At 48.3% G+C, this 23,361-nt stretch overlaps 1 protein-coding gene and 1 pseudogene across 1 annotated transcript; both read right to left on the minus strand.

Moving 5' to 3' along the window:
- Window positions 1–4,219, minus strand: part of LOC121836551 — a 39,017-nt pseudogene extending 34,798 nt beyond the window's left edge.
- Window positions 4,220–15,720: 11,501 nt separating this feature from the next.
- On the minus strand, window positions 15,721–18,761 carry LOC8039709. Its single transcript, XM_040504521.2, has 3 exons — window positions 18,697–18,761; window positions 16,869–17,026; window positions 15,721–16,790 (listed from the first exon to the last, which is right to left on the minus strand). The coding sequence occupies exons 2-3, from the start codon at window positions 17,015–17,017 to the stop codon at window positions 15,800–15,802; spliced, it is 1,140 nt and encodes a 379-aa protein (XP_040360455.1). The 5' UTR covers window positions 17,018–17,026; window positions 18,697–18,761; the 3' UTR covers window positions 15,721–15,799.
- Window positions 18,762–23,361: the final 4,600 nt, after the last annotated feature.

Genomic DNA, 23,361 nt, shown 5'->3' on the forward strand with positions numbered 1-23,361 from the left:
TTCCTGGAGTGCTGGGATGGCGTCTTCTTCTGGGATGTCCTCCAACGCACCCTGAAGAAGGATTTTCCGTTAGACATGCAGGGAATTAGATACCTTCCAGTTGAAAACGAGGACGGCGTGCCCTTTGATATGATTATGTTACTGGGCCTGCATAGTATTTGGCGGTCTCGGATGGCTACGCGCCATGCCGATATCGACGCGCGTGAGGCTCGGGAATATTTCGGCGAGAGTCTTGCCTTGATTGTAGAAGTACACAAGGCACAGAGCTGCGTGCCAGATTGGATTCAATGTGCGGAAACCGTTAGGCATTTGAAATCATTTTAATTTATTCTACTAGCCCAAAGGCCGGCTGGTAGAAAGTAACACTGTCATTTCTGCTGTTTTACTACCTCAGACATGTACGCAGTGAGTGACTTGTAAAAACGGCAATAAAGAAAAAAAAAAAAAAAAAGGAGTGTCGGGTTGTCAGTGTCTCTGTTCGTTGTTTGTGTATGTAGATGCTTGTATGTTGATCTTGTGGTATGTGATGTGATGTGATGTATGTGTTGGTATGCTGCCGTCCGTGTTCGAGCGTGTCACCGTGTCACTTCCTCAAATGCCGAAATGTCCTTCATTTTGTAGTTTTCCGCATACTCACTAGGTGGCGCAAGCAGCCGCCCAATTTTATTTTAGCTTTGTTTGTACGTAGTCCATTTATGTGTAAGGAACCACACCACATAGCTACAGTCTAGTAGAAAAGTAACCGCGTGTTTAAATGGCGCATAGCGCCGGCGTTCAGTTCGTCTTCGTTCGCTGGCCGTTTCGGTAGCCGATTCGTACCCGGAAAGCCGCAAAATTTGCGTACACACGAGATATGAGTGGATACGTCGAAACGTCGCGTACAACTTTGCTGGCGGTAAAGAGGTGAGCGGGACGTCGGTAACGCCGGTCGGGTAGGGTCGGTGTCGGGGCTATTCGTCGTCGCTCGCGGCAAACGGGCTTTTTCAATAAAGTTCATGTCTGTGGTCGCGAAAAGATAACTGCTGTGGAAATTACCCGGCGTCGGTGACAATGCAACCGGCTTGAGGCCTCGGCGATCGGCTGAACCGCCACGCGAACGAGACCTGCTCGATGGGGAAGCACGCTGCTGGATGCAGTCGATGGTCGCTCCCAGTGTCGCGTAATCGCCGTAATGGATACGGCGTCGGCGCTTGGGGGTGAATGCTTGCGGTAGTTCAGCACGTATGGACGATTACGAACGAACACGTGCAAACTACGCTTTCGCTGCGGCGAAAAGCCGTGTAAAGCGCTGGGCCTCGCTCGTAGAACCCGTCTTGCGTCAAACGGCCGCCATTGTAAAAAAAACACCCCTAGACGTGTGATCGCAGAACGAAGTACACGTTCAAAGATGTTCATTTTACACGAGACCTCGGGTGCAAACGAAATACACCGAGCCTCGCGTGTAAAACGAACACCATTTGGGGAGTCCGCCCTGGGACAACGGTTTACACGTCCAGGGGTGTACTTTTTCGCTGTGTGTGTAGAGAGAAAAGTAAAATCCCAAGTAGCCCGCCGCCCTTGGAGCGCCTTGAGGGGAAGCAGATGCTCCAGCGAGCGACAGACACGAGGAATGGCTCGAAGCCGTTCTGGCGTCTGCGAAATGGTGTCATTGGCTGTGTCGAGCCTGAACCCAAGAAGAGCCATGCGTCGCGTGGGCTCTGCTCGTGTCGCTTAGTTTTAATTGAAATCCCGGACGCAGCTAGTCCTCCACGAGGAGGCGCACCATAGACGCCAACTTGCCTGGGTCGGGATGGGCGCACAAGAAGTTGTCTATGTGAGAAGAAGCCGAGAGTCCACTCGCGCGCATTTCCCTGGCAATGGCTGTTGCCGAGAGCTGCAAGTAAAACGGCGCCGGGCGTATAACGAAGGGCATATACGGCCAAAACGGCAGTAACGGCGGCCTACTCTAAATGTGGTCAGGTTACGGGAGGAGGGATGAAGCGTGATATTGCAACAGACCTCGGCTAGGTCGTGCTTCACCATATACGCTTGGGGCGGGAGGGGGTTTACTGTGATGGCCTGGGGTAGCGTATTAAGGCGGAACTGAGGTGTCTGGAGGTAATGAGTAAGTTCTGCGCAGTTTAAGACAAAGCGGGACTTGGTGACTGACTTGGATACGAGGAAGACGGGGTTGAGGTACGGACCACGTGAGGAGCGTTCGATGATGCCGCCAACATGTTGTTTACGGCGGCATCGATCGTGGGGAGCTGGTCAGGGAGAGGGGGGCGGGCCGTGAAGCAAGAAGCCCTCGTGTTTCATGGGCGGCCCATGAAAGCTACATGCCTCACTAAATACTGCCTAGTCGACTTAAGGTGCCTGCTGGGTTGGGTGGACTAGAGGCGGAGGTCCCGTCGCTTTCGACTTGTAGGTGGTACCACCCAGGTCCTACTCGGAGTCTCCGACGTCGCTTTGTTTGTCTGTAGTGTGTTCCTTTGTGTTGGTGTGGTTTTAGAGCGCAGCTCTTAGGCGCCCGTTTCCGGCTTGAGCGGCGTCGGCGTAACCGCGACCCCCCTCCGAGGAGCTCGGGAGGACCTCGGGTTTTTTCGGGAGGACCTCGGGTTCCTTCGGGAGGACCTCGGGAGGACTTCGGGTTCCTTCGGGAGGACCTCGGGTACCCTCGGCGACCTCGGGGGGGGGGGGGGGGGGGAGTCACCTCACTCCCCCCCAGGTCACGTGACCCCCCCCCCCCCCCCCCCCCCCCCCCCCCCGAGGAGCTCGGGAGGACCTCGGGTTTCTTCGGGAGGTCCTCGGGATCCCTCGGGAAGACCTCAGGAGGACTTCGGGTTCTTTCGGGAGAACCTCGGGTACCTTCGGTGACCTCGGAGGGTGGGGTGGGGGGGAGGTCACGTGACCTCCCCCCGCCGAAGTCACGTGACCCGAGGGGGAGGTCACGTGACTCCCCCCCCCCCCCCCCCCCCGAGGGCACGTGACCTCCCCCCTCCGAGGTCACGTGACCCCCTGAGTTCACGTGACCGCCCAGGTCACTTGACTCCCCTCAGGTCATGTGACCACCCGAGGTCACGTGACCCCCCCCCCTCAGTACCCTCCCCTACTCCTCCTCAAGAGCTGCGCTCCAATTCGGCGTTACAGTGAGTTGTAAACGGCCTTCATTTTTTTCTCCTCGCCATCGTAAGTGTCGAAGGAGTCGTCATCGGCGTGGGGCTCGATGACACTGCGGGTCCTGCTGAGCCACTCCAGGATTCGCTCGGCGGTGGTGGCCGTCGAGTCCGGATCCAATGGGTCGTTTTCTTCGGTCCAAGATCAAGCACGGGCAAGGTCGGCCGAGACGCCAGCCTCGCAAAATGCATGGGCGAGAACGTCATCGCCCGGGAAAACGTCCAGGAGCGTCGAGGAGACGACCGTGCCGTCGATGTCGGCACTGGTGGGTCTCGAAGACCCAGAGTAGCTGCCGGACTCACTTAGCATTAGAGGGCCTCTTGGACTAGGTGCCTGGGCGGTAGCTGGTGTTCGCGGGAGCACGAGACGTGCGTCGCGTCGAGGCTGGTTGGGTAGCTGGTCGGGGAGCTCTCTGAAAACCTCAGACTCGAACCTGGACGTCTGGGATAGGATAGCCGCCCTCCAGTTCCCTCTCGCGACGACGTGGAAGAATTCGTTTATCGAAAATGAGGTACTGGTGTTCGGGGAGCACGGCATACCCCAGTAGAACCGATACGGGTAAAGATGCCGGATCTCGTGGACATATTTTGTGGACAACCTTCTGGTGTTCCCAGCGAAGTCGCGCAGAATGTCGTAGGCCTGACGGACCTTCGCTCCGGGAATGGGCAGTGGGGGCTCCACCCAAGGTAGTCGGATAGTGTTGGTGGCTGTGGTAGAAATGATTCCCGTAGAAGCCATACCTCCGGCGGAAGCAGGGAAGGGCTCCGGCGATGCTGGATGCAATCTCTTGGCGCGTCTGTGGATGTTCGAGCTCACCGTGCTGACGTTCGAATAGGTCGCGTTTAGAGTTCTGCGACAGGGACTGCTGAGACTGCTGGCCGTGTGGGGCGAGACCGGCCTCGCCATCGACGATCGGAAGCAGGGCAGCTCCCGAGGTTGAGGCGAAGGAGGCAGAAATGGCATTTCCTCTTTGTTGGACGAGGGAAGCTCCGTCATCGGCCGCCAAGTACGTTGCCGCGTTCGAAGACGAGGCATCCTTCCCCATGGCTTTTTTTCTTGTCATGCTGAGATGCGTGGCAATGCCAGCGGCTGCCACCCGGTTCGAAAAAAAGTATAAACACGAGAAAAAAAAAAAAAAAAAAAAAGCTCGGAAACTTTTTGGACTTTTTTTTATTCCTTCCGCCACTCTGAGCCCGAGCACACACACACACATATATATAAATATATATATATATATATATATATATATATATATATATATATATATATATATATATATATATATATATATATATATATATATATATATATATATATCATCCAAAACGCCAATGATCGAAAAACGCCTCTGGCATTTTTTTCGTTCTGTGTTGTTTCAAAATCGTCACTCGGGACTCGTTTCAAAGTGAATGAATATCAGGTTTTCTCTTCCGCCAGCTATGCATGATGGTCTATTTACCTCGTTTCTTCATACTGGCTTCTGCATGACAGGAACATCGGTGGTTTTGATAGAACCAAGTTGGATGCACATCTGAGAATTCTAACTTATTAGTTAATACCCTGAAGGCGACACGTACTGAATACATGTAGCGATGTAGGAGTGTGGGAGCTTTAGAAGTAGACTTTTTTATCATAAGCTCGATTACTGATTCCAACTAAGTATTCTTAATCCTAAAATTTGATTGAACAGAAATGTATTACTAAATGCACCACTCGCTGACTGTACCGCTGTCAAATGGCCACGACATTTCAGGATCCGTCCAGCAGGTCATACTTGAGAAAACCTTTTTTTTTCGGTTAATATCGGTTAAAACCGGTTACCGGTAAATCATTGACGGTTACGGTTACGGTTACGGTTTTTATAAATTTCAAATAACGGTTTCGTTTTGGTTACGGTTACTGACAAAATTTCGTTCCTATATGGTTTTCGGTTTCAGTTACGGTTACGGTTTGAGTCTCTGATCCTGGGTTCCATCCCCACCCCTGCCCGTTTCGATCTGGATGAGCATCGCACCGGCGCGCGGTCGTGTATCACTGCTGTGTGGTGCACGCTAAAGACCCCGGGCTAGCGGTTGTACTGCACTGGCTAAATCTCTCATCTACAGCTGGGAGACTCGTCGCCCGTTGAGGCAGACCAACTTCTAGGCTGTATAAAAAGTTCCAGTTCTTCCAGTTCTTCCAGTTCTCCCAGCTGTACATACAGCTGGGAGAACTGGAAGGATTCCCTTCAGGCTTTCGAGCAGCTAGAAGTGCCTCGCACTTATGCGGCCGTTTCACTTAGCACGGCTCAGCAGAAGGAAGTGTACATCTCAGACGCCTCGACCAAGGCTGTAGCAGCTGTGGCGTATCTGAGAACCGCAGACTCGGATGGTGCGCGTCATGTCGGCTTTATAATGGGAAAAGCTAAGCTAGCACCACGTCCACAACACACCATTCCAAGGCTCGAACTGTGCGGTGCGGTGCTGGCTGTGGAGCTGGCAGAGCTCATTCAGAAAGAAATAGACACACAACTAGATGTGGTGCACTTCTACACCGACAGCAAGGTGGTTTTGGGCTACATACACAACCAAACAAGGAAATTTTACGTGTATGTCGGCAACAGGGTTGAAAGCATCAGAAAATTTACACAACCAGAACAATCGCGCTACGTTCGGACCGATGCAAATCCTGCAGACCTTGCTACAAGATTCGTGCCAGCAGCCCGGCTGCGGGAGACGGCTTGGCTGACTGGTCCAGAGTTCTTAAACCGTCAAAAAGAGTTTTCATGCGTCTTACAGAACGAGTTTGAGCTGATAGACCCAAACACTGATGCCAAAATCCGGCCCGAAGCAAGCGTCTCAGCCACCAGTGTGACCACAAATGGACTTGGGACTAATCGTTTCAGTCATTTTTCAAGCTGGCCTAGACTGATGCGTGCAGTGGCATACCTCATACGTGCTGCTGGCAACTTTCGGCGCCCTTCTCGTGCCGAGGAAGCTGACCTACCACGCGGCTGCCTTCGAACAGGACAGCTATCTGTCGAGCATTTGTCTCTTGCAAAGAATCTCGTCATTCGCTCCGTCCAATTAGAAGCATATGCAAATGAGCTCGAGTGTTTGTCACAGGGGAGAGGAGTCCTGAAATCAAGTCCACTTTGGAAACTGGATCCTTGTGTTGATGACAAAGGCTTGCTGAGAATCGGTGGTCGCCTCAACAACGCACAGCTGAGTCAAGAGGAGCGGAGACCTCTAATCATACCTGGTAAACACCACGTCGCCTTGCTGCTCGTAAGGTACTACCATGAGCAGATCAAGCACCAAGGTCGACACAGTACTGAGGGAGCAATCAGAGCCGCAGGTTTCTGGACCATCGGAGCAAAACGCTGCATAGCGTCGTACATACACGGATGTGTCATGTGCTGCAGACTGCGAGGAAGACAGCTGGACCAGAAGATGGCAGACCTGTCAGTTGATCGACTCAGTACAGAACCTGCATTCACATATGTGGGGGTTGGCGTTTTTGGACCATGGAACGTGTCTGCACGTCGAACTAGATGTGGAGAAGCCAGCAGCAAACGCTGGGCTGTGCTGTTTACGTGAATGAGCATTCGGGCGGTCCACATCGAAGTCATAGAGTCCATGGATGCTTCAAGTTTTATTAACGCTCTCAGGAGATTTTTCGCACTCGGAGGACCTCCGAAACAGCTGCGATCCGACTGTGGAACCGATTTCGTCGGAGCGTGTTCAGAGCTCAACCTGAGGACTAGTGCTCTCGACAACGACAAAGTGCAAGCATTCCTTTCAAGGCAAAATTGCAGTTGGGTGTTCAACCCTTCTCATTCTTTACACTTTGGAGGAGCTTGGAAGCGGAAGATCGGAATCGCACGTCGTATTTGGATTCCATGTTGTTAGAACACAGACCGAGCCGTCTCAGCTATGAAGTTCTGGTGACATTTTTGGCAGAAGTTTCAGCAATCATAAATGCTAGACCTCTTGTTCCTGTTTTGAAGGATCCGGAATGCTGGGACATCTTGTCTTCATCTACACTCCTTACCCAGAAGGTTGGTGGAGACACGTTAGCACCCGGTGAGTTCAACGTCAAGGATCTTTACAGAGGTCAGTGGCGTCAAGTGCAGTGGTTGGCAGACTCCTTTTGGCACCGTTGGCGACGTGAGTTCCTGACAACGCTTCAGAGCCGTCGCAAGTGGCAGGATAGCCGTCGAGATCTCAAGAAAGGTGACATTGTGCTCCTAAGGGACAAACAGGTTCACCGCAACGAGTGGCCTATGGGTGTGATTGTGAACACTTTCCCGAGTGCAGACGGAAAAGTACGGAAAGTAGAGATCAAGACGGCGACTAGAGGAGAACTAAAAACTTTCCGACGGCCAGTCACTGAGACTGTCCTTCTCATCTCAAGAGAAGACTGATCCGAAACTTCAGTGCGTTTCCAGTTTGTAAACGTTGCGTTATAGTGTCATAGTGGTATCTCGTGATACCAGACAGGGAGTGTGCTGTTACTGCAATCTAGTTGAGTTTGGACTTGCTCGGGTTAGCCGCATCGCGTTGGCATCAGTCTGTGCCGTGTGTGTTTTTCTTCCTTTTTTGTTTTGGACTCGTTCGATCTGGGATCACCATGTAACGCGCTACTACGAAGCACCGTCTTTTACGGTGGTTGTTGTGGATATAAAGGTACAGTTTTTCTATAACATCCAGTCGTTCGCTACCTGAGGAGTGGCCGCTCGGAGGCGCGCCATGGAATCAGAATACATCTTCATGCTCGATTCGAATAGTTGCTTCGCCTTCTTTTTTTTTCTGACATGAGTATCCTTCTCTGAGCTACAGAAACTTGTAGCCAAGGTACTTGGCCTTCATCTTGGCCAGACTTATGCTCGTTACTTGAAAAATGTAATGGATTACAATTACAAATTACCGAGCCTCGAATGTAATGGATTACCGTTACAAATTACTTTCACTGAAGAGTAATGGATTACTTTACTCGTTACGTTACAAATTACATTCACGTTACTTTTTTCGTGCACTTATCCAGCAAACAATAGAAACAACTTTGATATTTTTCAAATGTTCTGCAACACTGCTTTTCATTTCTCACACGCCCGTATTATGGTAGTCCTTGTAGAAATAAAATATTGTATTTAAGAGAGAGAGTGTAGGTGCACTCCATTCACCTGTAACCTCACAAGGCACCGAAAGCTGCAGCCACACCCGCCATCGCGCTAGCTTACGGCCTTCGGAAAATATCCCTGGAATCGTGTGGACAAAGCTAGCGGTGCGCATGTTCAGTAGCAGCGCTATACCTCCGCTACGAGATTTGGAGCTAAAGAAGCGATTTACGAAAACTCCCTTTTGACTCGGGTGTTTCGCCTGTTATTCACAAGAAAAGAAAAACTTGGCTCTAGCGTTACAATGTATAGCCAATGCAGAATGCAGGTGTCCCAGATTACCTTGATGTGTTTCCGTAGGTTAGAGTTTGTTGTTCTTGCTGATGACAATGTGTCTTTTTTTTTTTTTTGGCAAGCAATTAGTATGCACTGGAACTTTAGGTTTCCGTTCTCCTTAATGTCCTGAACTTTGAACATCTCAGTAAGAGATGGCCATGGAGACGACGTACACTTTATGACCGAAAGATCGACCAGTCAGAGGAAAAGTGGCGGTTACGGGTTATCGATAGTTCATCGGTTCTCACTTTCATACCAATTTTCGTGGAGGCAGGGGGAGGGGAGGGGCATAGAGTGCGAGAGAAGCGGCGGCCATCGGTCTCACAGAGCAATAAAGGATCACACCACTTTTACGCGTTCTTTCTCTCTATCGTGCTGACAGAAAGAAAGAACGCGTAAAAGTGGTGTAATTCTTTGTTCTTAGATGGCCTGCCCCCCCCCCCCCCCCCCTCCCTTTTGTGTTGACAGTTAACTGTAGACTGAGGAGTGGACTCGACCACCACGCCCAGACAAGTACTGTAAACCAAAAGAAGTATCGTCCGTACCCTCGAAGACGATGCTCTTAGCCTCGTGCCGGGCGCTTTTCAACCGTGTCTCAAGAGTGTTCTAGAATAAAGTAGCGCACTTCAAAGACAAAGAACATTCGACCCCCTCGCGCGAGGCTACATCGTCTGTTACGCGAGTTGTGAACCCACGAATCGAGGGGGTACGGACCCGCGTTTGATGTCTGTGCAGGTGGCGGCAGACGTCAAAGAAGATAAAAAGGATGAACTGGTTGGTGCAAAAGAAAAAAAAAAAAAAACGCGAAGAGCTTTTTTCCGCCCGGGAGAAGAACGGAAGCCTACTCGGCGTTGCCTTACTTCATCTTTGTCTTTCGTATATTTGTGCATCCCTTGCCCGTTTTTCTAGTGGTTCTAGTGGCCGGTCATACAAAAAATCGTGTTTTTTTTTCGGCTATTCTCTCCTTCCTGATGTTTTCTATATTGTTGAACTTGCTCTCTTTATGGAGCTGAATGTCCTGCTCGTATTGCTCCAGTTACTGTATTATGCTTATATTTTTAAAAAGTAACGAGTAATTAAAGTAATCCGTTACCAATATTTTTTAACGAAATTACATTACAAATTATTTCCGAAGAAAAGTACGTGGTAATTACGAAATTACTTAAAAGATAACGAATTACAAATAATCCGTTACTTGTAACAGATTACTTTCGAAGTCTGATTGATCTTGACATTGTAAGAAAAGCTTCCTGTCTGACGCAGTCATGTTATCTTGAAGATGCACATTATCTGCACATGCTCCGCTCTTAACTTCGGCTTGTTCTGAAGCCACGCATTGCGCTCATTCTGGTTAGTAAAACGCGCGATCACCAATGGGCACTTTTTTTTTTGCTTTAGTTCGGACCCGATGAACAGCCTCTATTAGAAGTATGTTCTTTTTAAAACCATAATTCTAATTCCTGTTCAGCATGGTTTAACAGAGTGCTCCTAAGAATTTCTAACAAAAAGAAAAGCTTATTTAAAGCTACGCTGTGTCCAGTCCGCTGGTAGAAATACGCCGACACTGCTGTTGCTTACAAAAATGCAATTAAAAACGCTAAGCTTAATTTTTTTTAACCAGACCTTGCCATCAGTGTTATTAAATAATCCTCAACAGTTTTGAAATGTTGTGCCAGGGCGCAATAAGTCATCTCTCATTTCAGTCAAAACTGTAAATGAATTTCTAACTGAAGAATATTTGTGTGCGTCAACCTTTCATGAAGGTTTTATGAAGTGTTTTTTTTTAATCCGCACGGTAATACAGATCCAGCTTATTATCTAACGCTTTTTCATTAATGGATCATATTGTTATCAACCCTGATGGTGTTTAGAACTTGTACACGGCCTTAAGCTGTCTTCATCCGCTGGTACAGACGAAATAAACTCAAAAACTTGAGAAGCAACAAATCAGTACACTTTCATAATACATGTCTATTTCAACAATCGCTCGACTTTTCAGTTTTACCTAATGACTGGAAAATCGGAAAGGTAATACCTGTGTTTAAAGCAGGCGATAAGCACTCGCCTAATAATTACAGGCCAGTCTCACTAACTAGCATGTCTTGTAAGGTACTAGAGGCAGATAGTTTACTCGAAGGAATACGGGGCACTTACTTCATCTGCAGGAGACGGAACTATTAGAGGGACGCCATAGCGGGAGATGGCGCTAGCATCTGCGATAAAAGCCGTATGAAAGCGTATGAATTTCCACCTTCTCTGGCGGTGTGCCAGGCATTGTCAATTATCTATTGTATTTGGCGCGAGGAAACAAATGGTAAATATCGACTACTTCTCCCAAACACGCAGGCTCCAAGGTCTGTATACGTGATATCCGCCAACGCCATCTCTTGGCGTCGCTTCCAGAACCTTTGTACATGTGCCGTGTTCACTCAAGAATTCGGCCTTAGTACAGTACTTGTTATAGGCAACGTTAACTGAAATTAATTATCAACTTTTATCGCGCTGGACGCCGTCGCTATTTGCATCTGCCAAACAATCAGATGTTGAATGTCGCTATTAACCTCGAAACCGGTTTGCACATGAATCTCGAAGTTCCCCTGGGCGTGCCTTAGCCGCACGTGCCTGTTTGGCTCGTTTTCATCACTACAGTACACTACACTAAAAAACAAAACAAAAAACAATCAAGTAGACCCAAACAAGGTACGCGCATAACTCGGTTTATTATGCATGTGCAGTCCATAAATGTAGCGGTACATCCGGTGCGCTTTTCCTAGCGCCAATGCACACTGAAAACACAAAAGTCCGCGGGAGAAAACAGCGTCGCAGGGAACATCACATGCTTGGGTGGAATGTGGCAAGTCAACACTGCGCATGGTGCAAACCAGCTTTCGAAAATGAGGCGCGGGAGGCGAGTTTTAAAAAACGCGACCCGCCGCGGGACACAGAACGGCTCGCTCGGAGGAATCTCGGCATCTTGGCTCGTGTTTCCTGCCAGAACCGCCGACGAAATGGTTTTGTACACAAAGCGTCTCACGCTGGCTCTTATACAAAAAGGCGTGAGAGTTGTAAAAAAATACACGAGTCAACTTGAGCATTGGGATTCACACACACATAAAAAAGAGGCAGATTCGACAGCAATGAGGAAAGAGAGAAAAAAAAAGAACATGCACACATCGCAACCCGAGTCAAAGTGCCACGGGGTCTCTTCTAAATACGAACCGACTCAAGCTGTCGGAGTTTAGCGAGACACAAGGGATCCGAAACAATTGTCAGCAAACAAAACAAGTAAAGATTCAGCGACTATAAAGTGGAAGCTGAGCAGATGACCGCGTACGCGTAAATGCACTATTCGGGTTTATCTGGATGCTACTGTAGGCGCGGTGCCGGTTACTTATATAGGACAAAAAGTTGGCACTGTCTCGAGCCAACTGGAAACGTTTTTGTTGTTGTTGTTTTTAGGATTGGGGGGCTAGGGAAGTTACTATTTTTGATGTCGTTATACACAAATAACTGGGACATCACTAGTTTTATTAGCGCGGAGCAGCGCCCAGAGAGCAGCGATAACTGTGTAGTGTATGCAGTTACCAAGCTTTACTATGGGAAGAGAGGAAGTTTTGAAGTCGGTCATTTATCTCCGAATCTCGGTGCGTTCTAAGCATATGGACGCCATTCTGTTCGATGAGGTGCCGAAACTAGCCTACCTCACAACCAGACTTCAGGCCGGAAGCCACTGAAGTTGAAACCCATCGACCTCCTACGCTGCCACTAAAAAAGATCGACTTCTTGTGAAACGAATAGAACAAGAAACAGATACAGCGATATAGGCCACTGACTTTAAATTTTGCTCTTTACGTAAGACGGTTCTTGGATCATAATGGGTTTGATCGACCAAACTCGACTATATTCTAATCGAATGTTTAAATACGTTAAACCTAGTGTACTACATCGCCTGCTATGGAAGTTTACGTAATCAAGGTGAGAATCTGAGAATCTCGTAGGCCGAAAAGGCATATACTACTGCTGAGAGACTATACATGTTGTGGTACTATTTGAGACAAAGAGGCTTGTACTGAGGTTACTAGAGTAAGCTTTCTCTACAGAGTAACCTTGGAAGCGTTTGGCTATTTTCTATTCCACAGCGTTGAATACTGGCTATGCTGAGCAAATCGTTTCAAATACGTTTTTGTTCGTAAGGACTTGGTAGATACATCAACAGGCGACTGGTTCAGAAAGTAGGTGGGCTGTGTTAAAAGTGGAGACACTCATTAGAATTCAACCTGTCCACAACGTCCGTTTCGATGTAAAGTTTGAAGTAATTATTTTGTTGTTGCCGCTGAACGTTAATCAAACTATCTAGTGCGCGCACTAAGAATTAATACAATCAAAATTAAAGCTAATTCGTCAAATATTTCCAAATCTCTTTCTCTCTCTCTCTCTCTCTACATATATATATATATATATATATATATATATTTAAATTTGGAAATTTTAAACATGCCCCACTGAAAAAATCAAAGCAAAATGAAACATCGCAGTATAACTGCACTCCTCTTCAACTACCAAAGAGCGCCCATGCAGCTGCGTGATGCAAGCTCAGAAACATATTTTTACAAAATGAAAAACTAGACCAACTTCCTAATACCATAACGCTTACTCTCACATGTAAGCAATACTTAAAAACAAGTTGTGTACCTTTCCATGAAAGAGAAAACAAAACCCTAAGTTGACCAGGACGGCAAAATATTAAAGCATTTTTGCTACTTTTTTTTCTTCTCAACCCTGAAATATAACAATACTTTCCCCATTCATCGATACTTGTATAAACACTGCAATAAGAGCGCGAATACTTCTTGTTCGTGATTTAATAGAAACCCCGCGAAAAGTACGCACGTTCTCACGTCCTCGAAGCGTTCTTTGTCTTCGCACAGGGACAGACCATTTCGTTCCTTGCTTAGGTCAACCCAAAGTCGTCTTTTCGTCGCTCCTATACTCAGTCGACGTCGTTTGAAGGGGGAGGGCGGGGGGAGACAGACGGACACGCTACAACGACGAACTATCCATGCACGACTACTGAGAGCTTACTCGAACACGAACTCTACAACCAACAACTCAATCGATGGACATTCCGTATGTCACAAAAATTCAACACTCTGTCTACCGCCTTTGCACTGTCACGTGGTCTGCACCCTAAGTTCCGCCATGACTTCGAACTTGTCAAGAAAATAATACTAATTTAAAAAAAAAAAAACTCAATCACGTTTTAATAAAATTGAAAAAAAAAAAAATAGAAGAAGAACGCTTCCGAAATCTCCGAGTGGTGCTCGACGTAAGCACGAATTTTTGTACACCCGAGGAAATTTAGCTTTGTTTCGCGTACTAGTTCCAAATGTTCATTAGCTATTCTGTATGTTCTTGCAAAGCTGCTATTGTCTAACTACGCGTCTGCGTAAAATCCCGAACGGACGCTAAAACCAAAATATGCCCCCCCCCCCCCCCCCCGTTTTTTTTTTTTTTTTTGTGTGTGTGCTAAATATTTGTTGGTAAACAGAAATATCGCTCGTTTATGGCACACATAAAATGGAGATGCATATATATGCAGCTTGGTTCTACGTCGACCACCACACTTCGGCTTCCGTAGAGTTCCTTTCTTATAGCTCTGCTCTGTCTTCCGGTACCTCTCACGTCCTGAAGCAACAACTTTCTCCCTAAAAAGAAAAAAAAACAAGAAAACTGCTTGGCTGACACTCAAATAAGGAAAAGTTCACTAATGACAGGTCGCCGCGCTCTTCTTACTCCTGCGAGAATTATCCAGCTCGGGAAGACATTTATTTTTTCCTAGATACATGTGATGGTTGCATACGCGTAATGAAAGTACAAACGAATACAAAATATGCACTGTGCGATCCTTGTTGAGATTTGTAACAGCGCAATATTTGGCAACCGTATAGCGCGTTGTGGTTCGTTTGTACGCCGAGTTGGTGTTGGAAAATGCGTCCGTGAGATGCGGTACATGGTATCCAACTAAAGCTGCGACCAGAAAGATTGAAAGGAGGGCATTTACGCAAAGCAGCAACTACAACAAACTCCAAGCGACGCTGGAGACGTGCATAGCTGCGATCGACTTTGCAACGTTGGCGCTTATATTACACAGCGACTTTGCTCGCAAGTTTCTTTGAGACAGGCCTAGGGTATTTTGTCCGCAGCGTTTCTCCGTTTAAAATCAAGGTGAAGGCGGTAAATCAGTCAAATGACCCGTACAAGAGTCTGAAGGGGTGTCTACGAGTGGCCCCGATTAAAATAATATGAGTATCACGTAGAAGTAAAGAATGCATTTCTTTTATCGTATATCCATCCTGCCACACTTTACTTTCCAAGAGGCAAGTAGTCTTTGTTTTGAACTATCGCCTTTTATAAGTTTTTCTTTCTTGGTTTCTTGTTGTAGCGACCGCTCAACGAACTTTAAAGTGAACAGAGATTTTTTGTTTCCTTTGCTGGTAACTTTAGATTTCGTTCGAGAAACGCAACGCGCGTGTTCGCGAACCAGTTATCTTCCTTCCCGAAACTTTCGGTTTCCGGAAAAGAAAATGACACGCTCAGGATTGCACTCTGCCTCTCTCGCCAAATGAAGGAAAAATACCGTCCGACTTTTTTTTTCTATTCGCTGCCAGAACTGTCCTCTTTTAATAGGGACGTTGCGTCAAACATTTTTTCCCCTCTTTGAGATGAGGAGGTGCGCCTTTGGAGACTCACTAACCCTCGTCACTCAACTATTAACGATGCTAGTTTCAGTTCGTGCCCACCATTCGAAAAAGCTCACAGAAAGTTTACATCGAAAGCATAAAATCCACAACAAAACATGACTAGATAAACGGGTGTCACTCGTTTGCTTCTCGAAAAAAAAAAAAATAATATCGAATTATCAAAAAAAAGAAAAACAAAAACTAGAATAAATATCTAGCGGGCCCGGAGGAAGACCCTTTACAGTCGGAACTCGTCTTGACGAGAAACACCCATAAAATCACGTCAGCGCAGGCAAGAACAGCTCAGCCCACGATACAGGCCAGGCGGGAATACGTGACCCAACCGAAACGAGGACCGTTTGCGGCAGTTGCCTCCGACAATCTGTACAAGGGCGACGAGGAACCGACATCCCTTCGAGGCGACGGCCCTTCGAGTCGATGCTGTCCATAGATACAGGCCCGCGACGCGTCAATGCTGGTCAACCGTCGAAGCACCGTCTTCCTTGCGCAACTGCGATGGCGACGAAGAGGCGGTGCGGTGCTCCAGGTCGGAGCGGAGTCCCTGGAGCGTCTTGAGCAGCATGAGCCTGCGGAACTGCATGAGCTCCTGGTGGAGGAGAATGCGCTGCTCGCGCGACAGCTGCTCTTCCAGCCGGGCCTCCTGCATCTTGTGCTGCACCAGGAGCCTCTGGGCCCTGAGCCGACGCACCTTGTCGGACAGGGTCTCGGCTGCCGGGCCGTGCAGCTGCGTGCAGCACTCGGACAGCGGAGTCGTCGTGTAGCTGCCCGGGTCGCACGCCGAGTCCGTCTGCGGGCTGGTCACCGCCTTCACCACGGTCACTACGTCGCTATCCTCGGACTGGACAAAGTCCTCGGAGTAGGCTTCGTCGTCGCTGCTGCTCCCGCTGCTACTGCTGCTGCTGCTGCTGCCGTCGCTGATGTGGGTGATGAGGCTCTTGCGGGGCGCTTCTTTACGGTACAACCGCGCCGACTCCGGACGCCGCAGGAAGCCGTCGCTGGCGGTGGAGCCGAGCAGCGTCGGCGGCGGTTCCCGGGCGGCCCGGGGCTGTGGTCTGCCGCGGTACGACTCTAGCGTCGATGCCGTCCGCGGCCGCAGCCCCTGCGCAGGCCAGGGGCCCGCGGCGGCCAGCTCGGCCCCGGCATGGTTGCGCAGCGAGGACAGCGATGTCCAGTGGCTGTACCAGGGGGCCTCGTGCAGCGCCAGGTCGCCTGGCTCGGAGCTCTCGGAACCGGTTGAGGAGCGCGAGCCCGCCCAGCCGCTGTCCGCCGAGCTGCTGCCGCAGGGGCTCCGCGGGGACCGGATCCACGGGTTGGTCTTGATGCGACTGCGCTGCCGGGGCGAGCTGGCGTCGGCAGGAGACACCGGCGCCTGGTCAAGGAAGCTGGTGCGGATGTGCGCAGCGGCCTTGGGCAGCCGCTGCGAGCCCGGGCCCACGTCGCCACGGAGGTCGCAGCCGGGACTGGGACCCGGGCTGCGTCCGGGACAGGACCACGAGTCCTCAGCGACGTCGGGTCCGACCGCCGGGCTGCGGGGGCAGGAGGTCGTGGTGTGGGTCGGGGTTTCGGGGAGGGCGTCGCACGGAGAGCCCTGGCGCTTGGTCGGTGTCTTCTTAGCCTTCTTGCGGGATCTGCCGATGTGGACCTCTACCCAGCGGATCAACTTCATCTTTATTGCCTGTCGGAAACACGGAGGTAGAGCATGCGTTACATGGGTGAGAAAGGCTGCTGGATAAGGTACCGCGCACGACTCATTGTTAGAAGCAAAATATTGCGATCGCTAAGAAAGGCAATAACATAACGCCTTCGACAAACTAGTTAACGACACCTCAGATCCACGTTAAGAAGAATGCGATCTACAACAGTCTCCCACGATATGAAAGGCTCATTCGCCGAGGCAGATGCAGCGGTGCAAAGCACCCTTTGCCTGGAGGCACTTTGTTTTCAGGGGCAGAATATAAGAAACGTTAATTTATCTCCTCCATTTAAGCAATGTGTGCCTGGGCAAAGCAAATCATACACAGCTATCTGAAACTGCCTCGTCAAATGGGTCTTTCAGAGTGCTGAAGACGGTATCAACAAGCAAAGTATGTAATACATGTCGCTTGGTTTCCGTCTGTTTTATCATTTCGTGCATAACTGAAAAATAAAGTCCAGTAGCAGGCTAAATGGCAGCGCAACTAAAAACACCAAGAATAACAAAATAAGTAAGATTACTATGATGATGACGATGGTGATAGTCTGGTTTGATGGAAATATGTGAGGTGTTCCGTGTTTGATATGGTGTGCTGTTGAGGCGCAGAAATCCAAGATCTGTTTCCCAGAAGTAAGTCGGCACGCATAACAAACGAACTTTGGCTTTTTTTTTTTTTTTTTTTTAACAGGCAGCTGCTCAATATTTAGGGAAAGTTTATAAAATCAGCATTGACTTCAAATCAGGAAAACAAAATGAGATAAAATGTCATTTGAGGCACTTGTTCGTAACAAGTCCATCACCAGCGCTAGCGCGCAGGTCTGTATAAGCTGCATAAGGCCTTCCCTCAGATCGTCTGGTATAACATCTTTATCTTGGCTCACTTAGTTTCTATTAAGCCGGTCCAGTAATCTCCGAATATTATCTTTTATTTCTCTGGCTTCCTACATACAACAGTAATTCTTGAATTCAGCTATAAACCCCTTAGTTGTTGTTGTTGTTGTTTTGTCTTGTTGGAGTGCTAATGTCTCTGCTTGAACACTTCTCCGACTGCTTGAGACTTCTATAATGCATGGAAGGGTCCAAAATACTCACCGCTCATCGATCGCGCAAAGTTTTTTTTGTCCCCTTGTTAAAACTAATTAAGTGGCTTTCAGAAAAACACTGTAGTCCTACGAAGCAGGGCACCTGTCAACCATCTCCGACAGTTGGCCAATCTTTACCCTATATCTCAGAAGTAACTGCACGCCTCGCGATGCCCACGGAGTAGTAATCGTTCAACACCTTAGTCTGCGAAGAGAGCGCACAGGGCATGCAGTTTCAGTAGGAAAAGGGCCGAATGCCTTTTTGCCGGAAAAAAATATCCAATCCTTTTTGTTAGAAAAATACAAAAAAAAAAACGAGACCATATTAAGGCTGATTTACACATAGAGCATAGAGCATATCGCTAAATAGGTAAATCTTTGATGCAGTGCTGTATTAGCGTCTTTCAGCGCTGATGCATCGCTGTATTAGCGCTGTGTCACTAATATATAGCAAATAGCGACAGCGCTGTGGTGCATGTGTGAACAGGCGCTTATAGTGTTAGTTTGTAGACTTCCTCCCGGTTTGTCCGACACGATGAACAAGGAACAAGAGAGAGGGTTTGAACTGACCTCAGCAATCGAACCGGGGGACGGCCTGGGATCTCGGAGCTCGGCTGCGGAAGCCCTCAGGCCATCTCTGCCGGGACACCTCCGCTGCAAAGAGACAGACCAAAGGCACCTGATGAAACAACACGTCGATCAATCAGGTCGGGTTGCACAGATGTAAGAAGGTCTACGCGGTCAGAGTGCTATGGACAAGGAGCCTCTCAGTTACATTGAGCGACAAGCAAAACATTGCTTGCTCCTTGGCGGTAAATAGCAGAAGCAGCTTAGAATAAGCTTGGAAGGGAGCAAGTATATTCAAACTCTTATATACAAAAAAATAAAAATAATCGAGGTCGATAAAATCGGGCACATTGACATTTTTGTCCCAATATCTTAACGTTGCACTACCACCAGAGAGGCTCCTGCGTCTCCGATAAATAATTAAAGAAAGGCAATTAAACGTTCAAGAAAAGTGTTCTTAGGCACGGAAACTTCTAATTCGAAGAATATTCTTGAACATGTACCCCACGAAGACCTGGGTATCCTGTGTTTTTGAGCGCATGAGAAACTTCTCACGCTATTAACTTAAATGCAGGGTTCCGAGTTTTCTGAGTTTATTTTCTCATAAAATTCAGTGTTCGATGAGGTTTATTTTTGTTAATTTCACTATTCTCCGAAATTATTAGCTTAATTTTGATAAGTTCCCGGTTTTCCGCATTCACAATACGAAGGGAACGTGTACAGGCTTAAAAGCATGTGTGTATCAAACGATTTGTTTTTTTCAGCACATCTTTCTCACAAAAAAAAACCTGGGAAGAAGTGTTGCTCCAATAAATGTCGATATTTTAATATCACTGAACTCCTGGACCTAGCCGCTGGAAAATTTCTTCCCATCCCCTTCCACCAGTGACAAAAGTAACATAAAAATTTCAGCTGCGCGCCCCCTTCTCCCTCCCGTAAACTCTACGGGATCGTAGCTTTCGCTCTTATAAAAGCACAACCACCCTTCCCTTTTAAGAAGTGCAAATAGTATTATCCAAACTAAATACCGTAAGAGTAGCTTTCTTGGGGGGCCCGCAAGTTCAAGGACCTGTTGTCTTAGATGAACCTTAAGGAGATAAACGTAACACCCTTTCGTCAATGATCTGAGATTTGCCCCTGCGTTCTGATCAACCCTATATATATATATATATATATAAAAACTGTTTTTTTTTTTTGTTTTTTTCACATTTTGATTTAGAAATTTTGAGTTCATCGGCTAAAACCGAATCGACAAAAAATTTACCGACGAGTGTTTTTCTCAGTTATGTTTCTGCCGTTGTCAGCTCACCGATACAGTATTAATCGGAAAGTAATTACTTATTTTCTGACAAGAACAACGACCATGAAAGTGTGAAAATAAGATATACGTGAAGTGGTGCAAGGCTGGATCGTCGTCAGCACGCGCTCCAACACAACACGCAAGCGCTCGGCGAAAGGACATTTGAGAGCCGCGACACGATTCCTGTATACATTTCGACGTTGCTGTTGAGCACATGATGAAAGCCAGCTTCCTCAACAGGAGTATCTAAGTTATTTTCAACGACGTATCGCGAGTAGGTAGCATGTCGTTCTTATCAACCACAATATAGCGCATGGACGCTCGCGTTTGTTTATTCATTGTTTCCTATGGGCCACGAGGCTCTTCTTTCGTATCTACGCAGCAGGCGGAGATCTCACAAGTTAAGTGCTCCGTACCCAGGAAGCAGGCGCGCTAGACAAACTCTGCACAATGCTCTGTTTGGACGAAAACTCGCACAAGGAAAGCGCTGTCTGAGCTATAGCAATTTCTTAAACGTTGAGCAGAACTTGTAATACAGTATTTACGGGCTGTGTTCCAAAATTTGCTCGACCTAACTCGGGGATGAAGGCAACGTACCTTGGCATTCGAGCACCGATCCGCGTCCAACATTGTTCAATATGTTCGTAGAAGCATAGCCACCTCTATACTGACAAAGCCTGGCAGATCGCCACGAGAAGCAGCCGCCGAAATTGAAAAAGGTAGAACGGCAGACAACGGATGAGAGGAGAGCCACGTGACGGGCGCCCTGCTGCGGCGAGACGCCGAAACACACTTCTCCCGAGCGATGGAATGTCCGTTCGTCCTCCTCGCGTTTCTCGCGCTACCGCTTCTTTTCTCGTCGGGTTTCAAAACCGTGTTTCGGGTCCTCGCCGCTGCAAAAGCTCTCCTCTGGCGTCCTGGTTCCCCGAGAAATGCTTTGTGCTACCGGATCCTCGCGCTCCAAATCTGCGACCGGGCACTCTATGGCTCCGTCGTCAAACTACCAGGCAGACGAAACATAACTCACCTCGTCGGTACTGTTATTAAAGATCAATAAGCAATTAAGTATATGTGCGAGGTACTTCGTTAAAATCTAGACGCGAAACTATAAGGTCACGTGTCTAGTGGCCAAACATCTGCAACATGGCGGCGGCTGGGGTCACTTTCAGCTGCCAGTTTATCGCTGAAAGTCCCTCTACCTCGTTGGAAATGACACACAAGGTTGCCTCCGAGTGCAGGCCATTCCAAACATCGCTTCCTGCGCGCTTCCACCCTTGTACGCTGGGTTGCGGAACGCGTTCTGAGCTTGTGCAGTATCCCTCCTCTGGAGATCGTCGAACGCCGCCCAGGTGCGTACTACCCAGTGACTCAGCATGTTTCTTTTTTCTTTTTTTTTTTCCTGCATGATAGGTGCTGGAAATGCGCATAGGAACTGCTTTCAGCGCACGAGCTAGCACGCCGAGTCAACGCTTACCGGGACTTTAGCCTCCCTTTCGCTTTATGTGCTCGAAGCGGGTGTAAAACAAAACTGAGTTGCGCTTTGATCCGCGGCACCCGTGAACCTCGGACCTGGCAGCCAACCGGCGACAACGTAACCCTCCCGCCTGCCCCGTAGTGGGACGTAATCCTGCCTGTCAGCCGAACTCTAACGGCACGCCATGCCGCAGGGAATGCGCGCACGGCGGTTGCGGCGAGGGCGGCGTTCCAGGCCGCAGAGCACTCAGACGTCCGGGCTCCCACAGGGCTTCGAACCGAACGAGACGCGGCGGCACACGTCAAGTCCAATCATCCACTCCGAAACCACCTCGCACACCGCAGTGACGCACGCACGTGACGCGCGAGGCTTCCGCACTCGAACCGACGGCAGCAATTTTGTTGCCATTTTGTTTTGCTTTTTTCCAGTAAAGGCTGGCCCAAGCTACCACGGCAGAGTCTCGTTCAGCTGCATTTTGTTTTCCGAAAGGAGCGACGACTGCCGCTGCGTGTTGTTTCTGTGCTTCGCGAGCCTATCTAGCGCGTTCAATGTTTGCAACCTCCGCAGGTCACAAGTTAAGGAAGGCGCTTCCACGGGATTTCGAGCGAGAAACTTACACTCGTACCGATCGAAGCGAAGCGCAGATGATTAATAATATACTCTGTTTCATACAACAAGTGTGCAACGCTGTCAAAGCTTTTGGCGCGAGCATGGGGCTTGATCTCGTTGATCATTTGCACGCGTTCTCGCGCAAACAAAACCATAAATGAAGCCACGCGCTCGCGCCAGTAGCTTTGACAGCGTTGCACGCTAAGTGTGAAACGGAGTATATAGTTAATCACGAGGTGGAAGGAAGACACGAGGTAATATTGAATCGGACACATATTCGTAATTCAGAGCAGACGGTACCGAAGGAAGCGGTATGGTTTACCACGAAATGCTCGCGAACAAAAATTCGCTTTCTCTTATTTTATCACTAATGCGACTTGAAGGCGAAAGCCCCAGCGCCGATGCATTAAAGACAGACACATGATTTACTTTGTTTCACGTTCTCTTTTTTCGAATTCTCTTCTTTCACATACTCTTTTTTCACATTCTCGCTTTAATGCCTCTTAATTCACTTTGATTCCTCCTAATTTGCTTTATAGTTCTTCTTAATATCCATCTAATACTCTTACTTCTCCTTAATGACTCTTTATTCCGTTTAATTCGTCCTAATTCATTTTGGTTCCTCTTAATTCGCTTTGTCCTCTTTTTGTATTTAATTGCCTCCAATTCGCCTGAGTGGTCACGTAAACGTTTCGGTACCTTTCGTGTCGTCGACGTGTTTTCGCTCAAGGACTTGGAAGGTCTACTGAACGATGAGACATATAAGGATTTCGCCGTAATAAATGACTACGCCGAATTTCGGCGGCACGGAATTAAGAACAAATCAACAGAATGAAAGCTATAACTTTCCTCGGGCGTATGGCGCGGTAGATGTGGGTTACTTTTTTGTCGTTCAATATTTCCAACCTCAAAATAAAACGCGCGTTCACGTTGCACTAATGTCTCATGTTCGCTACCTTCCGACGACTGAAATGATATTCTGTATGCTATATTCGACGCGGGAGGAATTTATGGAAGATCTTAAGTCGCAGTCGCATTCACTGCCCGTACATCAAACAAGAGGCGCGATGTTTGTTGTGAGTTCTCTGGGGCCACGCCTCAACCACGTTCCACGCATCTTTGCTTCGTACGTGGTTCGAATACGTCTGCAGACAGTTTTCGTGTGACCAATGTGATACGAGGAAGACACACGCCCAGTCACTGTCTTTCTGTACCATGTATCAGCAGTCTGGCTTCATGGAGTTTTCATCCATCGATTTCTCAGCTTGGCTAAGGGCTCTGCGCA

The sequence above is a fragment of the Ixodes scapularis genome, unplaced genomic scaffold (genome assembly GCF_016920785.2).
Source record: "Ixodes scapularis isolate PalLabHiFi unplaced genomic scaffold, ASM1692078v2 PGA_scaffold2__306_contigs__length_199485367, whole genome shotgun sequence".
Lineage (NCBI taxonomy): Eukaryota > Metazoa > Arthropoda > Arachnida > Ixodida > Ixodidae > Ixodes > Ixodes scapularis.

Bases quoted from the DNA above. Each gene is read 5' to 3' on its own strand.
- LOC8039709 (XM_040504521.2), bottom strand. From the start codon at position 17,017: ATGAAGTTGATCCGCTGGGTAGAGGTCCACATCGGCAGATCCCGCAAG. The intron at 16,791-16,868 runs CGGACCCGACGT...CGACCTCCGTGG, and splicing joins TGCCCCCGCAGCCCGGCGGT to CGACGTGGGCCCGGGCTCGC.